The sequence below is a fragment of the Tenrec ecaudatus genome, chromosome 8 (assembly GCF_050624435.1).
Source record: "Tenrec ecaudatus isolate mTenEca1 chromosome 8, mTenEca1.hap1, whole genome shotgun sequence".
NCBI classification, from domain to species: domain Eukaryota; kingdom Metazoa; phylum Chordata; class Mammalia; order Afrosoricida; family Tenrecidae; genus Tenrec; species Tenrec ecaudatus.
Window position 1 is genome coordinate 9,697,167 of NC_134537.1, and position 18,438 is coordinate 9,715,604.

At 50.3% G+C, this 18,438-nt stretch overlaps 2 protein-coding genes across 8 annotated transcripts in view; one reads left to right on the plus strand and one right to left on the minus strand.

Annotated features, from left to right (window-relative positions):
* ULK4 (unc-51 like kinase 4) overlaps nt 1–4,210 on the plus strand; it is a 600,065-nt gene extending 595,855 nt beyond the window's left edge. For all 5 annotated transcript variants that reach the window (XM_075556008.1, XM_075556007.1, XM_075556009.1 and 2 more), the window contains one exon: nt 4,042–4,210. In XM_075556008.1, the coding sequence (XP_075412123.1) occupies nt 4,042–4,120 (79 nt within the window). In that variant the 3' untranslated portion in view covers nt 4,121–4,210. The remainder of the gene's footprint in view (nt 1–4,041) is intronic.
* Nucleotides 4,211–10,577: 6,367 nt separating this feature from the next.
* The window catches only part of CTNNB1 (catenin beta 1), a 41,440-nt gene continuing 33,579 nt past the window's right edge, over nt 10,578–18,438 (minus strand). For 2 of the 3 annotated variants that reach the window (XM_075556012.1, XM_075556013.1), the window contains exons 9-15: nt 18,083–18,421; nt 17,696–17,854; nt 14,971–15,090; nt 14,140–14,290; nt 13,931–14,052; nt 12,716–12,776; nt 10,578–11,880 (exon numbers count right to left, since the gene is read on the minus strand). In XM_075556012.1, coding sequence (XP_075412127.1) covers nt 11,672–11,880; nt 12,716–12,776; nt 13,931–14,052; nt 14,140–14,290; nt 14,971–15,090; nt 17,696–17,854; nt 18,083–18,421 — 1,161 coding nt within the window. In that variant the 3' untranslated portion in view covers nt 10,578–11,671. The remainder of the gene's footprint in view (nt 11,881–12,715; nt 12,777–13,930; nt 14,053–14,139; nt 14,291–14,970; nt 15,091–17,695; nt 17,855–18,082; nt 18,422–18,438) is intronic. The other variant, XM_075556014.1, reaches the window with a different exon arrangement.

Consider the following 18,438-nt stretch of genomic DNA (forward strand, 5'->3'; position numbering starts at 1 on the left):
CTTCCTTAAATTGATTGGAAATGGTATAACTGCCACACAGGGTCACACCAATTCCCTACTTCCCTCCTCCTCCCCACCTACATTTCCACTCTTAAGGCCACTTCCTTCTAGCCCATTATTGCCACAGAGACCCCTCCCAACCTACCTTCCTGCGCCCAGGTGTTCCCTCATGGACTGAGTTTCCCTGCGTGTGTAAGACTCACAGAGATGGCAGTGTTTCTTGGTACCTTCAGTTTTCAAGCCTAAAACAAGATATGTGTGTGGGGATAGCACGTAAACATATGTGTGTACACTATATATTATGTATTTTGTTAGCGTTCGATTAATATTCTGACTGCACAAATTTGACATTGGAATTAACTAGTGAGAATAAGGGACATAGTCTATTTGCCAGGTATATAAATATATATTTGGGGGCATACACACACACACACACACACACACACACAACTAGCATCTTTGCCCTTGTTCAGTGTGGGGGTCAAGGGCATTGATCATATACACAGTGTTGTACAGCTGCCATTCCTGTTGGTTCCAACATTTGCTCGTCACCCCAAACAGTACCTCTGTGCACCTTAAGCCACATTTGCCCACCTCTTGCCCCTTAGCCCTGGTGATCTACCTGTAGTCCACTTTGCTGTTTTGGTGAATTCGCTGACTCTGGCTCCATGCATAGGGGTGATGCCTGGAGCTACTGACTTTGAGGTCAGCAGTTCAAGCCCCCCCCCCAGCCCCTTTGTGGGAGAAGGGGGAGGCTTTCTACTCCTGTAAAGAGTTACGGCCCCGGAAACACACAGGGGCAGTTCTCCCCCGCCCTGCAGGGTCACCGTGAGAGCATGGGTCACTTGATGGCAGTGGGTTTGGTTTCATTGTTTTTGTTTTGGAGGTGTGTCATCGACGTGTGTCCTTTTGTATCTGACCGGCTCCTCTTCCTATAAGGATTTCGAGGTCCACCGGGGCCTAGCCTGCAGAAGGACTTCCTTTTCCTTCCTGGCAGAGTAAACTGCAGTGTGTGGCTGTCCCGCGCTGTTCACCCCTTCATCGATTGGTGGACATCACTCGCTGTCGTGTGCCCGTATCTGTCGGAGTCCTCTGACGTGGGCTGCCTAGGTCGCATGGTCATCCCTTGATCGCCGTCTTCAACAACTGCCAGACTCTCCCACAGCGGCTGCGTTTCTGTGGGTTCCCACCAGCAGCACGGCTCTTGCTCATGGGTCTTGTGTTGTCTCAGAGGGCCCTTATCCTGGTGAGGATGAAGGGGCGTGTCCCTGTGCTCCCCTCACTCCTAATGTAATGGTGTTGACCGCTTTTTACGAGCCCACTGGCCCTCCACCCGGAGAGTTGCGTACTCAAACCCTCTGGCCATGGTTCAAATGGGCTGTTTGCCTTCTTACAATTGAGCTGAGTCTATTATCTATTTAGAAGGCCCCTTCCTCACCCTTGGGGGCTACTCATGGCGTAAGGCTTCCAAATAGCACTCAGCATCCATCCTCAGAAACCCCTGGCCTTGCCCAAACAGCCTGAGCAGATCTGTGCTGACGTGGTGTGTGTGTGTGTGGGGGGGGGGGGGGACGGGGACGGGGAAAGCTGCCTTGAAAACTAGTAGAAGGGCCCTCTTGCTCCACATCAAGCAGGGGCCCCAGTTTGCCTGTTAGGCCAAAGCTTGCAAAGCTGCTCTGAACCCAGTGTGTAAAAGAAGAAGGCCCAGTGTCTCATGAGGCAGGCGGTCTCTCCTGCACCCACCCCAGGCGCTGCCACGGCACCCACACCAGGCAGAACTGGTGTCAGGTGGACAGCTTGCCACTCCTGGTGTCGCCGGCAGGCTTTGTTCAGATGACCCAGACAGAACAGATGGACAGGAGTGTTCTTGGTCACCGTGTCCCCTGGGACGGCCCTGGTGGGCGGGACAGGCAGCCCGACCCCCCAGATGAGCCTGGACTCAGCGAGATCAAGCAGAGCCTTTGATGAGCAGACAGGAATGCACACCACCATCTCTGGCCACAATCCAGTCTGTTATGTAGCATGCCCCCCGCCCCGCCGCCCCCGTTTATTTGGCAGCGACTCTGAGTCTTTGTAGTTGAGAGTGAGTGTCACAAGCTAACCTTATGCTTCCAGGCACTGCTATCTGCACATCTGTCTTTGGTGCAGCGAACCCACCAACCAGCGGCCCGTGGGGTTGACGGCAGCTCCTGGCCCGCTCCTGCGGGATCAGCGTAGACCTGTGCTCCCGAGCTTGCAGTGGCTCGTTTTCATTTTTCTTTTCTTTCCTTTTGAGTGTGAATTGGGCGAAGGTTTACAAAGCAGGCCAATTTTCCACTCGGCAGTGCATGCCTACTTTGTTTCCTCATGGAGTGTAGCGCCCACCATGTGACGTCACGTGTCCCTGTTACTCCCCATGTTTGTTTCCTGTCTCCATGCCCCCTCCTTTCCTAACCCTTTGGGGAACTGTGGGTCAAGGCTCCCTTGTGGTCCTCCAGGGGGTGAGTTCATGTCCAGACCCAAAGGGTGAGCAAGGGCCAGTCTTGGGGGCCCAAAGGTTCCACCAGTAAGCCTGGTCTTTTTTATACTTTTGAGTTTGGTTCCCTATTTTCTCCTCCTCCATCTGATCCCTTTCTGAGCAGTTGGGTGTGGTGGCTGGGCACCATCCTGCTCTCCTGGTCTCAAGGCTGTGGAGCCTGATGTGCATGTGCCCACAAACCCAGCACCTGGATGCATGGTTTCCTGTGTCTTCTTCCCATTTCATTCACTCTGTTTCCCTCTGCACGGGGAAGAGCCCACCGGTGCCACTTAGACGGCTGCCCAGACTTAGAAATCCAGCCTCTGCTCCCCGAGGAGGATGCAGAACATTGTCTCTGCGGACAGTGTTAGGCCTATCGGTGGCGTCAGTCTGTCCGTCCGTCCGTCCGTCCACTGAGACTACGATCCTGAGCCCTTAGGCCAGTGACTCATTCTCTCCAGGTGTTTGGCTACGTGTACACATATCATCTTTCTACTAGATCCATATCAGAAGGTGTCGCCTCACTCTCCCACCCACACCTGTCCAGCCCAGGTGCCTACCCAAACAGCTTCTCATAGATCCCTGCTATTGCGGGGCTGTGGATACGACAGGGTGGAGCATCACTCCCAGACTCTTCCAGGGCCTTCCCGCCTCCATCCTTTCTGCCCACCTCCCTCTTACTGTAGGTTGCCTTTCCCTTCACCCAAGTGAACCTGTGTCTACTCTACAGCCAGGTGCCCTGGTGGCATAGTCGGTTACATATTGGGCTGCTAACCACAAGGTGGGCAGTTCAAAGCCACCAGCCGCTCTAAGGGAGAAAGATGGAGGCTTTCTACTCCTATAAAGAGTTTCAGCTTTGGACACCCACAAGGACAGTTCTGCCCTGTCGTGTCGCTAGGAGTATGAGTCAGCCCCCCACCCCTCCGTAGCCATCAGTGTTCCTTTGTGTGTGAAAACGTTCTCTGGACTTCATTCCACAGTGGTCTCATCCAACTGTTGTCACTGACTTGTTCCACTCGATGACTGATTTTTCCACAGCCGATGACAAGCCTTTCCCCCAAGGCACATCTAGGAGCACTTGAATCTCCCAGGTTTGGGTGAGCAGCCACCCCGGAACGACTCCCCACGGCTGTTCGGGCACATCTGCCCGCTGCCAGTGTCTCCTTGAAGCTCTGAGGTGCACATGCACACCTGGAAGGCTAAGCCCCGAGTTCCTGGCTGACGGCCGGAGCAGCAGGAGGCGGTGGTGGAGACAGGCCCTGCCTGTCCAGGCAGGAGCTGGGCTCTGGCTACTGGTGGTCTGATGCGCCCTGCATGGTGAACAGGGCCGGAGATTGAGGCCCGCTTGGGGACCGGGATGTAGTAGTGAGGGGTTCTCACTTACGGGCTCGGGAACCTGGGTCTCCTGCTTCAGTGTTGCAAGGGATGCTTCCCATTTCAGCTGAAGGGAGACCCGGCTTCTTCAGCCGTGCACATGCAAATGAGTTCCCCCGCCCCCCAAGAGATGACTGACAAGCTCCTTTCTCCTTTGATTTTTCTCTCAGAGAGTCGGCCGACCATGCAGTTGCCTCCTTGGCCTTGGAAATCCTTCACGCTGCAGGGCACCAAGGGAGAAGACAGTAGGCACAGACTCACCCTGAGACTCCTAACCCCCCAGCACTGGTGAAGCTGGCTCCGAACCTCAGCTGTATTCTGGACTCTTAATAAAGTCTGCTGACCCAGAACCTTCCGGCTGAGGCACTCTGGCTCCCCCTGGGCTTGAGAGCGCCCTTTCTGGGTCTGGTGGGTGCCCCTGAGAAGCCCAGGTCGGCACGCTCTGGGTGGGCCTCAGGCCTCCAAGGACAAGGCGCCGCATTCCTGGGCCCGTCTGGAGTTGTGTGAGCCTCTCTGGGGAGAATCTGGGAGGCAGGATCAGGCAGGAACGCTCCCCTGGCTGCTGTGCCTGGCTCCGGAGCTAGCTGGAGCCTGTCTTCCTCCCAGGATCCCAACCTGCTCCTTTCCTTTGGGGAGGAACTAATTCCAGGAATTCTGGGGAGAACTGGAAGGCACAGGTCCTTAAGAATCTGCCTAAAAGGGATGGCTGGCTTTTCAGGGCAGTGGGGTTGGAGGGGGCTTGTCTACCTCTTCCCCCTTCTACCAAGTCCCCCTTTGCCCCTGGAACCTCTCCAGCTCCATCCTCATGCTCCCTCACACCTTTGCCTCAGGCATCCCTAGGTAGAGCTAAGTGGTGGGCACTATGGAAGTATCGGGTGGGGGAGTGGTGGTGGGGTGATGGGAGGGGGCAGGGTTGTCTTGGATGGAGCTACTGGAAGCCCTCTCTGGGCCTCTCTCAGGCCTCATTTCCTCATCTGCAGAATAAACGGGCTAGGCTAGCTTTGTGGGCACTCCCCCCTCCCAGCTACCCACCTCCAGGTAGGGTTCTTTCTATCCACGCAGCAGCCTCCTGTATAGAAAACAGGCTTCTCTGCAGAGGCAAAGGGACAAGGGAATGACAGCCCAGTCAGGCTGACACCCTGCCCAGGATACCAATGCTCCGCGTGTTTAATCTCAGACCCTGGCGTGGGCTGTCCTTGGGAGGGGAAGGCAGTCTATGTAGGGTGTAGAAGCTCTGGCTCTGTGCACCCAGAGAAGGCTGTGTGAGCCAGCTGGCTGGGAAGGAGGCCAAGGCCTCTGTTGGATCCCTACTGGCTCAGGCTCCTGGGTGCCCCTGGTCCTCTCACCACAGTCAGCTGTTTCCTCTGGAAGCAGAGCTTCCCCTGGGATGGATGGGTGGGTACATGCATGGAGGGAGGGATGGTTGGTGACTGGTGGAGGTGCAGGGGAAGGAAGCACAGGCCTCTGGAAGGGTCCAGGTGAGTAGCTATCAGGGGCCTCCGTTTTCTCCTGCCACAATCCACAGGCCCCATTGGTAGCCTAGGTGAGTAGATGTCCATCCGTGGAGGGCCATTTGGTGAGATTCTGGCCACAGCTGGCCTGAGGGCAGCCGGCAATCATTGTGGGCACATAGCAACACATCTAACTTTTCACATCTATCCCATTAGCTCCGACAGTCCTCCCGCCAGTGCTATGAAGACTCAGGGAGGGCAGGCATTGACCATTTCTAACGTGGAGACGCAGGGCTCTGGGCGGTTCAGGCCTTCATCAGAGGTGAGTAATAGACATCCAAAGTGGGTCATTCCTGCTTCCACTTAGAGCAAAATGCTTCGCCCTACCTCATGGGCGGCCACGAAAATACAGTATGGAAAGAATCCACTCCTACAAGATTTCCAGAAGCACTGAAGTAGGGGGCTCAGGAATGAAAGTGAGATGGGGAGGGACCAAAGAAAAGGCTTCAGAACTGTATGGAGGTTGAGGGGGCAGGGTGGGGCGGAGGGGTTAGCAAGGAGCAATGGTGTGGTCCTTGTAGCATGCGCAAGGTCAGCCACAGGAGGCTCTGGGGAGGTAGCCCGTGGCACCAGCTTTTCCTGAGTTTGAGTTATATCTCCCCCACTTTAGTTAGGAGCCCATGGTGTAGAGGTTACACATTGGGCTGCTAACTGCAGTCACCAGTTCGAAGCCACCAGGCGCCCCTAGAACTCCTGTAGAGCGAGTATGGGAAACCCACCAGCGGCAGTTTTACCCTGCCTGAGTTGGCATCGACTTCATGCGTTGTCCCCCACCTCAGGCCTCTCATCTAGGGCTTTACATTGAGACTGTGGTGGGCAAGAGGGGGTGCAAATGCATCCCTTGGGTTGCTTAATAACGTATTTTGCATCAGTAATGTTCAACTTATGAGTATGATAAAAGGACTCGACATCAGAAGATAGCAGAAAGTGACCCCCCCAGGCCCCTAGAGCTAGCCCCTCCCTGCCCATCGCCTTCCCAAAGGGCCCAGGGTTATACCTATCCAGGCCTGTGTTTTCATAGCTAGACTCTAACACCCCCTTGTTACTCTGCCCCCACCTATACACTTCAACAAAGTCCAAATGCCAGCAGCTGCACATTCTGCTCCTGGCCCATTTTGTTCAACAAGGTGTTTCAGAGATTGTATCAGGGCGCAGCTTTCTAGCGCTGCCCCCACACCCACCTCCAGCTGCCAAGTGCTCCACTAAATGGGTGTTATGTGCATGCTGAGCGTTGGGATGCACAGAGTCAAACTGCCGTCTGACCTCTTGGGATAGAGGGCCCAGATCTGGAAGCGGTACTTTAAAACAAGTGTTTGTTAACTTGTGCCATCAAGCCCCTGCTCTCAAGAGCCCAACAACCCCCACCCCCCAACTTAAAACTGTCAGAGAGCATGTGGGTGCCTCATCAGAGCCCCAGGGCCACCCCAGGTCCCTGAAACAATACCTACAAGTTTATGATACTGCAGTCATCGGAGCTCGACACACCTGCTTGGGAGGTGGATCAGTCATGCACTACAATATGGAAAGTACTTTCACTTACTTGTTACTTACATGCAAGTTGCAGAAAGAATTGATAGCAGATTGATTTTTGGGCCGTTCCTCTTGTGTGCTGCTAAAGCCTGGTATTCTTATGTAAGAAAGCATTATTCCCTGTTTTGGGGTTATTTCCATTTGTGGCTCATTAATTAGCATGCCTTCACAAGAGTTGTAATGATTTAAGGAATATTGTGCAATTGGTAACACCCTAATTGCTTCTAAATTTGGAGACGAAGGGGCTACATAAAGTCTGTGGGAGCCATTGAAATAAAATGATGTATTCGCAAACTTTAATTCAAGCCCCTCCATGTACAAGTGTGAGGCGGGGTGCCACTTTTTATGTAGATAATGAGGGACACTTGATGTCAGAATCGCAAATCAGTTTTATAAAAATGTCTCAGACTATTCAATGAGTTTCATTTTTTACAATGTAAATACTGCCTTAAAAAACATGAACTGGTGGCTTTTAAATTCTTACGTATGCAGTATTTTAGAGGAGAATTAACCTGGACCACATTGAGAACTGTTGATTTCTATCTTTTTGCATTTTATTTCTAGTCTTAGTAAAAAAGCCATACACCTTCTACGCACCCCAATCTTCAGGGCACAGATCACGTGCCCTGTTATTGATTGCGGTTGTATTACTGGCGATTGTGTTGAAACAAGAAATCTTATGTGAATTCTGTAGATGTGTTTCCCATCATGGGTTCCTTGGTCGAGGACCCCATGCACACATGATGCAACAGACTACTTGGACTTCCAGTCAGTACAGGGCCACATGGCAGCATGGCCCTGGGTTCTTGTCCCTGCTCTTCTTTCTAGCTGCTCCGGTAACCCTCAAGTTGGATCTCTCTCCAGGACCATGGGCCATGGTTCGTGAAGTACCCTAAGGCACAGCACTGCGCCCTTCGGGAGAGAGAACCATTGCTCTGAAACTTGACCAGTGTTCTTCCGTCCACCGCATCCCCCGGTAATGCAGCCCCAGCCTGAGAGCTAGGCTGGCCTTCCCTAGCCTCTACTGAGGACTGCCACTCCCCCGTGTGGGAGGGGCGTGGCTCCAGGGGCACCACTGAGGATGAGGAGCAATCAAGGGGAAATCACTTTCTCAGCAGCCCCTCCTAGGCTCACTGGCATTTAGGCGGCTGATCTGCTCTGAGCAAAGAAAGGCTGTTGCCTAACAGATGCGACGAGAGAGCACTGCACTCACTCAACTCCGCTCTGGGCTTTCTCAAGCCGACAGCACCATTCAGATTGTTTTTATTAGAGTAATCCAAACAAGACCCTCTTTCTCCCCAACCCTCGCTCCGTCAGGGGTTGAAACGGCCGGATCACAGCCGCATGTGTACAACATTTGCTCCAACACAGAAGCACTTTGCTGCAGCTCACTGGTGGTCCGACGTGCAAAGACCCATGCTGTCTTCTAACAGGCGAAATGGAGTCATGCTGGAAGGGCCTCCTGGCCAGACATGTAGGTGGCCAGTACTGTCTTTGAGCGGTGCCCTCCCGCCTCTATCACTTGTTGGAATTGGGAATGTGATCCCCCACGGCTCAGCGTTTCTCATTACAGTAACTGCACTCTTGGACAGCATCCTGTCCCCCCCCCCCCCCCGTCATGAAGCAGGGAGATGAACTCCCGACGGTAAGCGTGAGTTGCCCATGCTCAGTGCGACACACCCCTCAGTGGTGTGGCGCTGTGGTCTGCACTGCAACCGGGGATCGCTCGCTTGCAGGAACATCAACCTCGGGTGTCACGTGGGCTGTTCCCTGGCGCCCTGCCAAGCCATCGTGAAGTCCGAGGCTTCTGTTCTGTCCATCTTTCAGCGCCAGCTTCTGGTTTCCTCCCCTCCCCTCCCTCACCATGCTGCGACCCCAGGCAGGCTGACCTGCCGTGGCCCGCTGTCCACATTGCTGAGGCCCTTGTGGGGCTGGCGCACTCGTCTCACTGCAACACCACCTATGTCTCCTTTGATGTCATCGCAATTTTTAACTTTAGCTAACCTGACAGGTGTACGACGACTCACTGGGTATTAATTAGTCTGCATTTGTCACTGCTGAGAATCAAGCACCATTTAGTATTTCTTGGGAATTCTGTGAGACACAGATCCATGTGTACGATCCATTTAAACACGGTTTCATCGTTTTACAGGAGCTCTTCGTAGATTGTGTCTCTGTTGGTTTATGTGTTCCCTTTGTGGATGATCGTTTGAGTTTGTGATATTCTCATTTTTATAACAGGAGCCCTGGTGGGGTAGTGCGTTCAAACCCATCAGCCCATATCAGGATGACCAAGCTTCTCCCACTCCTGGAATGACCGACAGACACCCCAGGGCACTTCTCTAGAATCGCCAGGAGTGGGAATCACGTGGATGGCAGTCAGTTTGCTTTTTTTCGAAGTTGTTTCTTCATTGCCTTTTACTTTGAATTATTTTTACATCTGGCATCTACTGGGGCTGTTTCCATTTTTCCCAGATGACCGACCACCCAGCTGTTGAGCCTTTTCTGATGAGAACCTCCCTTCTCACTGCTACCTCCAAAACGTGTGGCGCTGCCCGCATCCCTCTCGTGGACATTGTCATAAAGTGTCTGCAGGCTTCTAGCTTTACAGGTAAGTCTGACACCTGGTAGTGTAAGCCTGTCACCTTCCCAAGTGGGCTGGCCTTTTATACTTCCAAACATGTTTCAGAATCCCTCTTGCTGAATCAGATTAACTTCCACATTAAGCCTTTAAGTGGAATGTTGTATTTTGGACAAAGCTCTGATAATGTTTCGTGGTTTAAAAGAAATATCCTTAAAAAAATGCCCTGATGTTCCCTGTGTTAAAAACTTAATTAAAAAGCCTGTGTTAACCTTGCCCGCTACCCTGTACTAGAAGCACAAACTGCAACTGCCCATACCAGATTACGTTGTAAACCAGTAAGCCATCACAAAAAGTGCTTCCCAAATGAATGAAGTCGATTTTCCACAGAAAGCTGAATTCAAGGTTATCCAACAGATGCTGTAATGTTAACTGTTTTCAAAGTTAATTATAAAAACTCTTTAAACACCTTCATTCTTAAAACCAACCACAAGTCTTAACAGGTCTACTAAGTGTGCCTAAGTGATGAATTATGCTCGTCAGGCCTACCACCAGGATAGTTTAGATATAGGGTTAAGTGCCCATTTTAACGATCAGTTCAAAGTGGAGTTAAGGGAATTCCCCCTAAGTGAGTCGTGTGTGTACAAATACGTGGTTTAACAAAATGCAAGTACTTAATTTGTTGTAAATGACACAAACCTATCTTAAAGGGGCTTTGCGTGGGGGTTAGTTATGCCTATTTGGCGACATTTTATTTCTATGTTGCCCAGAGCCTAGTACCCAAATACCTTTGAGCTGAGGTGACCTTTGGTCACTTGAGCCAAATAATGGCCTTCGAGAGCAGGCCCAGGGAACCACTGCTGAGTCACTGATGACTAATGGAGACCCTCAAGGAGCTTGAGGTCTCCTCACACAAACCCGAATCCATCACCAGGGTCAAGTCCCGCACATGTACGGGGGCACCTGTCACCTAAGGCAAATAACTGTCTGGAAGGGTGAGACCACCTCATCATTTTCCTCAAGATGAACTTGGAGAGAGTAAACTTGACACCCTCCCAAACTGACAACGCAAAAAGTGACACAATCGAATGAATGAAAAGTTTAATTCTGAACCATTGTCATCACCGCATTGTCTCTGGAAGAATTGTATCACAGCAGGGTACAACAACTTTGGGATAAAAGGCGACGGTCCAAACCAAGGTTCCAAATAACACCTCTGACTCCTACCCATACATATCCCAAATAAAGTTTTTGATCAAAAACATGAAATAGATCCACCTGCTTATTTTAAGCATATTAAAAAGGAAACTAATTGGACCATTTCTATGTGTCTATTTTATACAAAAAAAGGCTACACAATGTTACACTTTATTCCGATTACAATTAGTGATTATGAATTAGTGTTCTACACCATTAATCAATTCTTAAAAATTAGAAATTGCTGTAGCAGTATTCACTATAACTTAACACTACAAGAGACTTAAAAAACTAACAGTTACTGCAAAAAAATTTAAAAAGGGAAATTAAAAAGCTACTTCAAAGCAAGCAAAGTCAGTACCATTACAGATAGTTAAAAAAAAGAAATTCTCCGTTTTTTTTTTTTTAACAAGCAAGGCTAGGGTTTGATCAATTCCATCCTGTGATCCATTCGTGTGCATTCTTCACTTCTTGAGTCACTCCCCAATCCACTTGTACTGTTACTCCTCGACCAAAAGGGACCAGAACAGAGAGTTTACTTCGACGGTTCCCATAGGAAACTCCGCTTGTTAGTGTGTCAGGCACTTTCTGAGATACCAGCCCCCCCTCGAGCCCTCTCAGCAACTCTACAGGCCAATCACAATGCAAGTGCAGACAATACCGCTGTACAGAGAGAAAGGCTGCTATTAATGTTTGAAACAGCGAATGTTACTCGTTTGAGTATTAAGTTGAAAAAGCTGTGGCAAAAAACATTAAAGTTAATAGCTCTCACACATGACCATTTTTTTAACAACAAGAAATCTGAGAACAATCCAATGTTCCAAGACATCTCTCGTCAAAGCACATTATCTGTTTGTGGAAGATTTACAAATAGGCCTAAACCACTCCTACCCTACCAGCCAAGTCTTTTCTCAAGTTCTGTAGGCAGAGTAAAAGTATTTTACCCAAACTGGCTTTTTAACTTCTTACCTAAAGGAGGATTTACAGGTCAGTATCAAACCAGGCCAGCTGATTGCTGTCACCTGGAGGCAGCCCATCCATGAGGTCCTGGGCATGCCCCAGATCTGGTAGCCCATCAACTGGGTAGTCAGCACCTGGGTGGTGGCCGCCCATCTCATGCTCCATCATGGGGTCCATACCCAAGGCATCCTGGCCGTACCCACCGGAGTGGAAAGAGCGGTAGCTGGGATCTAGAAAGGTCAGGTGAGGAAGAAACCCAGGTTAACAGGGAGCTGGGGGTACACCTGGGCATCACATTTGTCAGAATGTAGCAAGTACTGTTTTCTTGCCTCCACAGTCTGAGCATGTTCTGGTCACATCATCAGTCTACTGAGTGCTCTCCATTTACCCTGGCGACAGCGGAGGAGGAGGAACAACAATCTACCTTGTGCCTGAGATCCAGGCAATAAAGAAGAGCTGCAGGAGACGCCCACTCAGGTACTCACAGAAGTAGCCAGAATATCAAGACACTGCTTTAAGTGAAACCTTAGCCAGTTCCATCTTAAAGGGTTGGCCTTGGTCTATTAAGCAAAGTAACAAGCTTAAGAGCTTTAAGTAGTTTACGAATCAGGCAAAGCAGATACTAAAATTTAAATAAGTATTAGCTCTAGTGGTCTATTTTATCCTCCATTTCCACCAACTCAGCTCTGAACTAACTTCTCAGAAAACTCTGAATAATCTCACTGCCAGTGAGTCATTACCGACTCACAGCAACCCGACCTCTAAGACAGAGCAGTTTTGACGAGGTAAATCTTCATGGCAACAGAAACCTCATCTTTCGGTTAGCAGACCAACTCGTACCCTAAGTCTACGTGCTGAACTACATGCCAAGGTCCAACCGTATCAGGTGGTTGTTGGTGTGAGCCTGCTGCTCAGTGCGCTGCTCTGCACTGAAGATACCGTCACTGAATGAAAGAACAGGCTTTTAATTGCAGCCCCTAGTTTTCCTGTGGAGCAAACCAGCTGTTCTGTACACCTTTGACCTTAGCACGTGCTAGAGTTAACAGAGAGATCTAAGACACATACCATCCTGGCGATATCCTAGAGGTTCTCCCTGGGCACCGATATCAAGTCCAAGATCAGCAGTCTAGAGAAATAAGGGACAGGGTGGAAAGAGAATGAAAATCCTCAACTTACAGTCTCCTCTCTAGTATTTTCTTAAGGTGTACTGATTAAGTGCCTGTGTGGGACACCAGGTGGTAGACATGCAACAGCTTCCCCAGAAATGCTTTCTGCCTACTTGTGGCAGGAGCAGAGTAGGAAAGGAGGTCATGGGGGTGGTGGTCAGGGGATGAAAACCCAACGTGGCCACTACTCCTTGGGAACACTGGCTCTCAGACCTACTCATCCAACAAAGGAGAGGGAAGCTTATTTCATCTACAGACTTAGAGGGTTTGGATCGGAAGACAATGTGGTTTTTGTTTGAAGGAAACTACTCTGATAACTGTGGAGAGCAGGCTTGGGGCGATGACGACCGAGCGACAAGACCACAGGATGGAGGCGCAGACAACAGAGGGGTCAGACCTATGGAGCGTGCGCAGGGTCGCGAGCTGTGCTATGGGACGGGCGCGACAGTAAAGCCGACAGATTTCTAGTCTGACCGACTGGAACCACCAAGTTGCTATTAACTTGGAAGAGTTCAAGAGGAACAGGTTTAGGTGGCGGGTGGGCGGGGAACGGTTAGTGCTCAAATTTGGACATGCTAACAAGATGCCTATGAAAAGCCCAACTAACATTACTCACTGTTGGACAACGTGCGCCCACCCCAATAATGAAGGCTCTCTGTCCATGGATCCAGCAATACACTGAATGAAAAAGCTTTCTGGTGGCTTTACTTTTTTATTATTAAAAATGGTTTCAATGAAGAACTCTGAACACATTCTAGTTTGGCTAATTCGTAGCAGAAATTCCATGGAGGAAAAAGTTTAAAAAAAAATCAATAAATTGGCCTCTAAGACAGCAATGCTAGTTTTCAGTCAACAAGAAGACGGTTCTTCCTTACGTCTGAAACAAATTTCAGCCTCACATTTTCATCAATGAATCCTAATGTCAAGCTTCTTTGTAATCACTGAGCAGGCTTGTCATCTGCCCAAAAGCAGTGTGGAAGCTGCTGGATAGCACAAAGAGTGAGCATGCAAGCCAGTGACGGTGCGCACACACCCACATCACTGCTCAGAGGGAAGGGAACACAAGGACGCCTCCCAGGCTCAGCGAACCATCCAAGTTGCTCGCACAGCCTACCTCATTCCAAGCCATGGGCTCCGTTCTGAAGAGAGAACTGGTCAGTTCAACTGAAAGCCGTTTCTTGTAATCCTGAGGCTTGTCTTCAGACATTCGGAACAAAACGGCAGCTGCGTAGGTTGCTAGGGGAGGGAGAAGGCCATGAGGTGAAGCAGAGGTTCCGCTGTGCACACTGGCTCTGCTCTGCAGGCTGTGGACCGCTTACTTACCCACACCTTCATTTCGAGAGTGAAGCAGTTCTGTCAGAGGAGCGGTGGCTCCCTCAGCCTCGATAGCTTCTGCAGCCTCCTTGTCCTGGGCGAGTTCACAGAGAACCCCTGCAGCTACTCTTTGGATGTTTTCAATGGGAGAATAAAGGAGCTACGGAGAGAACACACGCAAGCCTAATTGAAACATGGCAGGCACCCAATGGGGCACAAACCGTCCTAATTCAGTGTACCTGACATTTGCACCCTTCCTGCATCAAGTCCACACCGACTGGGCCAGCCTAGGACTGGGTATATGTAACTGCCCGTAAATCTTACTGGGAGAGAAAGCCCCATCCTTTCCCTGCAGAGTGACTGGTGCCTCCTGGACATTTGCACAATTCACAGGGAGTCACCTGATACTCTGGAGCAACGGTGCCGGAAACCGCTGTCGCCATGAACCCTTTCTTCTGATGGTATAAGATTTATAAACAAAACCCAGCAAGTCATAAGGGCAAGCGTGTGCTTGCTCCCAAGGCCTGGCCAGGTGGGTTCACCCCCTCGACAGGGAATACTCCTGAGAGTGGGAGGATACAGCCCACCCACTCCCCTCGTCTAGTCTTAAACGTGTCCCCCTTATGTTGTCCATGAGCAACGAAGGTTTCCCTAAAATCAAATGCATTCAACGTAAGGACACAACATACCATGATTCAAATTTTTAAATGTACCTTCTAAAGAAAACATTACATGCTGCTGTCCCTAGTTTGGTCCCAGATTTCCTGAAATTCTGCTGACCACCAAGTCATGATATGGCATGGACACAAACCCGGGCGAGTCGTCCCAAAGCCAACGTACCTGCACAAACAGTGGAATGGTGTTTAGTCCTCTGATGACGATCCGGTTATGAACGTCCCGAGCCAGGATGTGCAGGGCTCCAGTGCAGCCTTCCACAATCTCTTCCATGCGCACCCCCTCCTACAAGAGAGGGGCTGCCGTGACCAGAGCGGACACTCTCCTCTTGAGGGTGCACACTCGAACCGCTTCCCCTCCCGACGAGCAGGCGACCAGCACTGCTCCACAGACGACCCCACTGCAGTTGCGCTGACTCCAACTTGTGGCAAAGCCGTGCATCAGAGAAGAATCTTTTCATCAGGGCTTTCTGTCTTCATGGAAAGCCCACCAGGACTTTCCACAGCACCAGCGAGGGGGTGAGGAGGTATGGCCAGCCTGGGCCCTTCATAACCAGTCTCTCATCATGTGTCATTAATTAAGGGGAGGACAGGCGCACACACACGACACATGGAGGCAGATTGCCAGCAGTCTCCAGAGTTAGAGGGAGTCACGGAACAGTTCTCTGAAAGCCCTCAGAATGGCCAATACCAAGTGGCATGTCTTCCCTTCAAAGTCAGAGTTCAATCCTGTTCTTTACAGCTACCCACCTGCAGTGCTGTTGCAGCAGCCCCAAGAAGCCACAACAGAGGATGCACTTAATTAAAGCAAGGAGCCTCCCGGTAGTGCCGATTCCAGGTCAGTATCTGACCTCCACACTGCGCCATCCCAGACAGAGGCAGCTCAAACATACTTCCCAGTCCCACAAACAAGCAACAATTCTGGGTGACCACAGACCAGAACCAAACTCTACTTCCAGTGAGTTAATTCTGACTACCAATGGCAGAGGAGAAGGGTTCCTGAGGTTGCAGCTCTACTGGAGCAGGCAGCATCACCCTGCTCCCACCGAGCAACTGGAGGGTTCACCTGCCGACCTCGAACCTTGCAGCCCGTCCAGTAAACTAAACCGCTATGCCACCAGGGAAGAGACAGGGAGCAATGTTCAGATGAGTTTTCCTGCTTTTTATCCCTTTTCTAAATCTACGTGTATTTGTTGAAAATTTGCAAAGCTTTATCACCAGTTCTACTAAGCTACCTGAAGAAAAGCTGCTACACACCCTTCTGATAAAAGGCTTCCACGCTTGCTTGCTTGCTTGCTTGCTTGCTTAACTGAGGTCTGCACGAGAGGAGGAAGTGGGCTTTTTGTGAGGTGGCAGGACCATCTGCTGCCCCTACTTCTGGGTTTCAGAAATGGTGAAAGAGCCTGCTTCTTGATTTTTATGAAGACACAAACTCCTATAAAATAAAAAGTGCTTTTTGCCGTCTATTAAACCACCCCATGGCAACAGACCAACGACCTTGTAATAAATGGACAAAGCCAAGGCTCTAATCTGCATGCACGCATGTTAACTAGCAACATTGAGTCCCCACACTCTTGTCCTTGTTTTCTAAAGGAGCTGAGTTACATAAAGGGGATTCTTTGAATGCCTACATCCTAAAATAAACAGAGGATTCAAATGTTTACTTCTTGCATTCACATTATGTTCATATGTATACTATGAAGCTAGCGTCAAGATGCAGCTGTAGGCCTAGAATATAGTAAAGATTCCAGAGAAGCTACTGTTTGTTCTTAATATTTGTTACTCTATTTTTAGGTTCATGAAAACAGCTTAAACTCTCCAGGGAATCATAATCTCAACACCTGGCAAGTATTTCTAGGCAAGACTCACTCACACTGTCATGGGGGGTGGGATCTGCAGTCAGTCAGACTTGATGGCTCTGTTACTTCAGTGGTGAATCTCTGTATGATCTCCCTAAGAATACAGCAGAAAGTCGTGCCCACGCCCCTTCTAAGACTGACAATGCAGACCCAGGCAAAGCCCTCAAGCAGGAGCACGCAGCCACAGGAAGGGCATGGGTTTTGTTAGTCACAGGCAGCCCTTTAGGAAGAGGGAGGCAGAGAAAACCAGTGACCAGCTTGGACTAGGAGCCTATGCATGTATGTGTACTGCTTTCAAAGGCGGCAGCAGGCTTGGAGGAAGGCTTATTAACAACCTGCGATAGGCAGCTGACAGAACCTTGTTTGCTGAATGTTGAGTCCGGTCTTGTAATAACTGATGGTTACAACTCAATATAAAGAATAATACAATCCTCATCACCAGACCAACAGATAGAATCATGATAAATGGAAGAAAACAAAGTGAGGTCGAAAGACCGAAAGAACACATTGCATTCAGTAAATCTGTACAGAACCTCTTTCTAAAGCGTCATGTAGCAAGGAAGCTTCTTTTAGGGCTGAGGAGTGCTTGCCCGAAGCCATGGCATCTTCAATGGCTTCGTGTGCAAGTGAAAGTTGGACACTGAATCAGAAAGACCAAAGAAAACCCGTTACATGTGAACCATGGTGTTGGCCAAAAGTACAGGAAGGACCGCCACAAGAACACACAAATCTGTCTCGGAAGAAGTCAGGGCGGAGTGCTCCTTAGAGTTAAAGATAGTGTCGACGTGAGACATGTCACCAGGAGAAGAAATCATGTTGGGTCAAGGGGAGGAGCAATGCGAGCAAAGTCCTCCATGAGATGGACTGACAGCTGCAACAATGGGCTCAGACTGTTAGAACAACTGTGAGCTGGCACAGGACCGCGGGGTGTGGTTTCCCTCTGTTGTACCTCACGTTGTTAGGGTCGGCACCCACAGAGCAACCGCTTTGAAAACCTGCGGGAGGGAGAGAGCACCAAGAAGATTTACTTACCACAAACTGCTGCTGTGTTCCACCCATGGACGTACGGCGCTGGGTGTCCTGATGTGCTCGAACTAACAACTGAACTAATCGTGGGATGGCACCCTGCTCACGCAAAGGGGCGTGATTTGCTGGACAAAGGGCAAGGTTTCGAATCAATCCAACAGTAGCCTGCAGGTAAGAACAGTGATGAATCGGAATGCAGCCTAGCATGTGAGAGTCCCATGACCAGCGCGCTGAATCTATTGGTCTGGCACAGACCCCTTGGGACCCTCCATCCCTGGACCCAGTCAGCCCTCCCGCTTACTGAAGAAGCCAACGCCTGTTGATTCATTTCAGGTCCAGGCGTTAGAGATGGCTCACCTAAGTTACACAACACTGCTGTGAGGGACTACGTACCTTTATCAGAGGCCAGTGGGATGGTGGGTGTAGGAGTTTCACCACAACGGGTAGACCATAGTGAAGGCGAACAGCATTCTGGGCCATCTCTGCTTCCTGGTGCCGGCTGGTCAGATGACGCAGAGCACAGATGGCGGGCTCAGTGATGTCCTCTCTGTCCCCGGCACGGAGGACAGTGCGCACGAGAGCCTCGATGCCCCCCACTTGGCACACCATCATCTTATTCTTGTAATTATTGCAGGTGAGGTTTGAGAGGATTCCCGCTGCACAAGTGACCACATTTATGTCATCTGAACCCAGAAGCTGAACAAGAGTCCCAAGAAGACCTTCCATTCCTTCCTATGGAGATAAAAGCA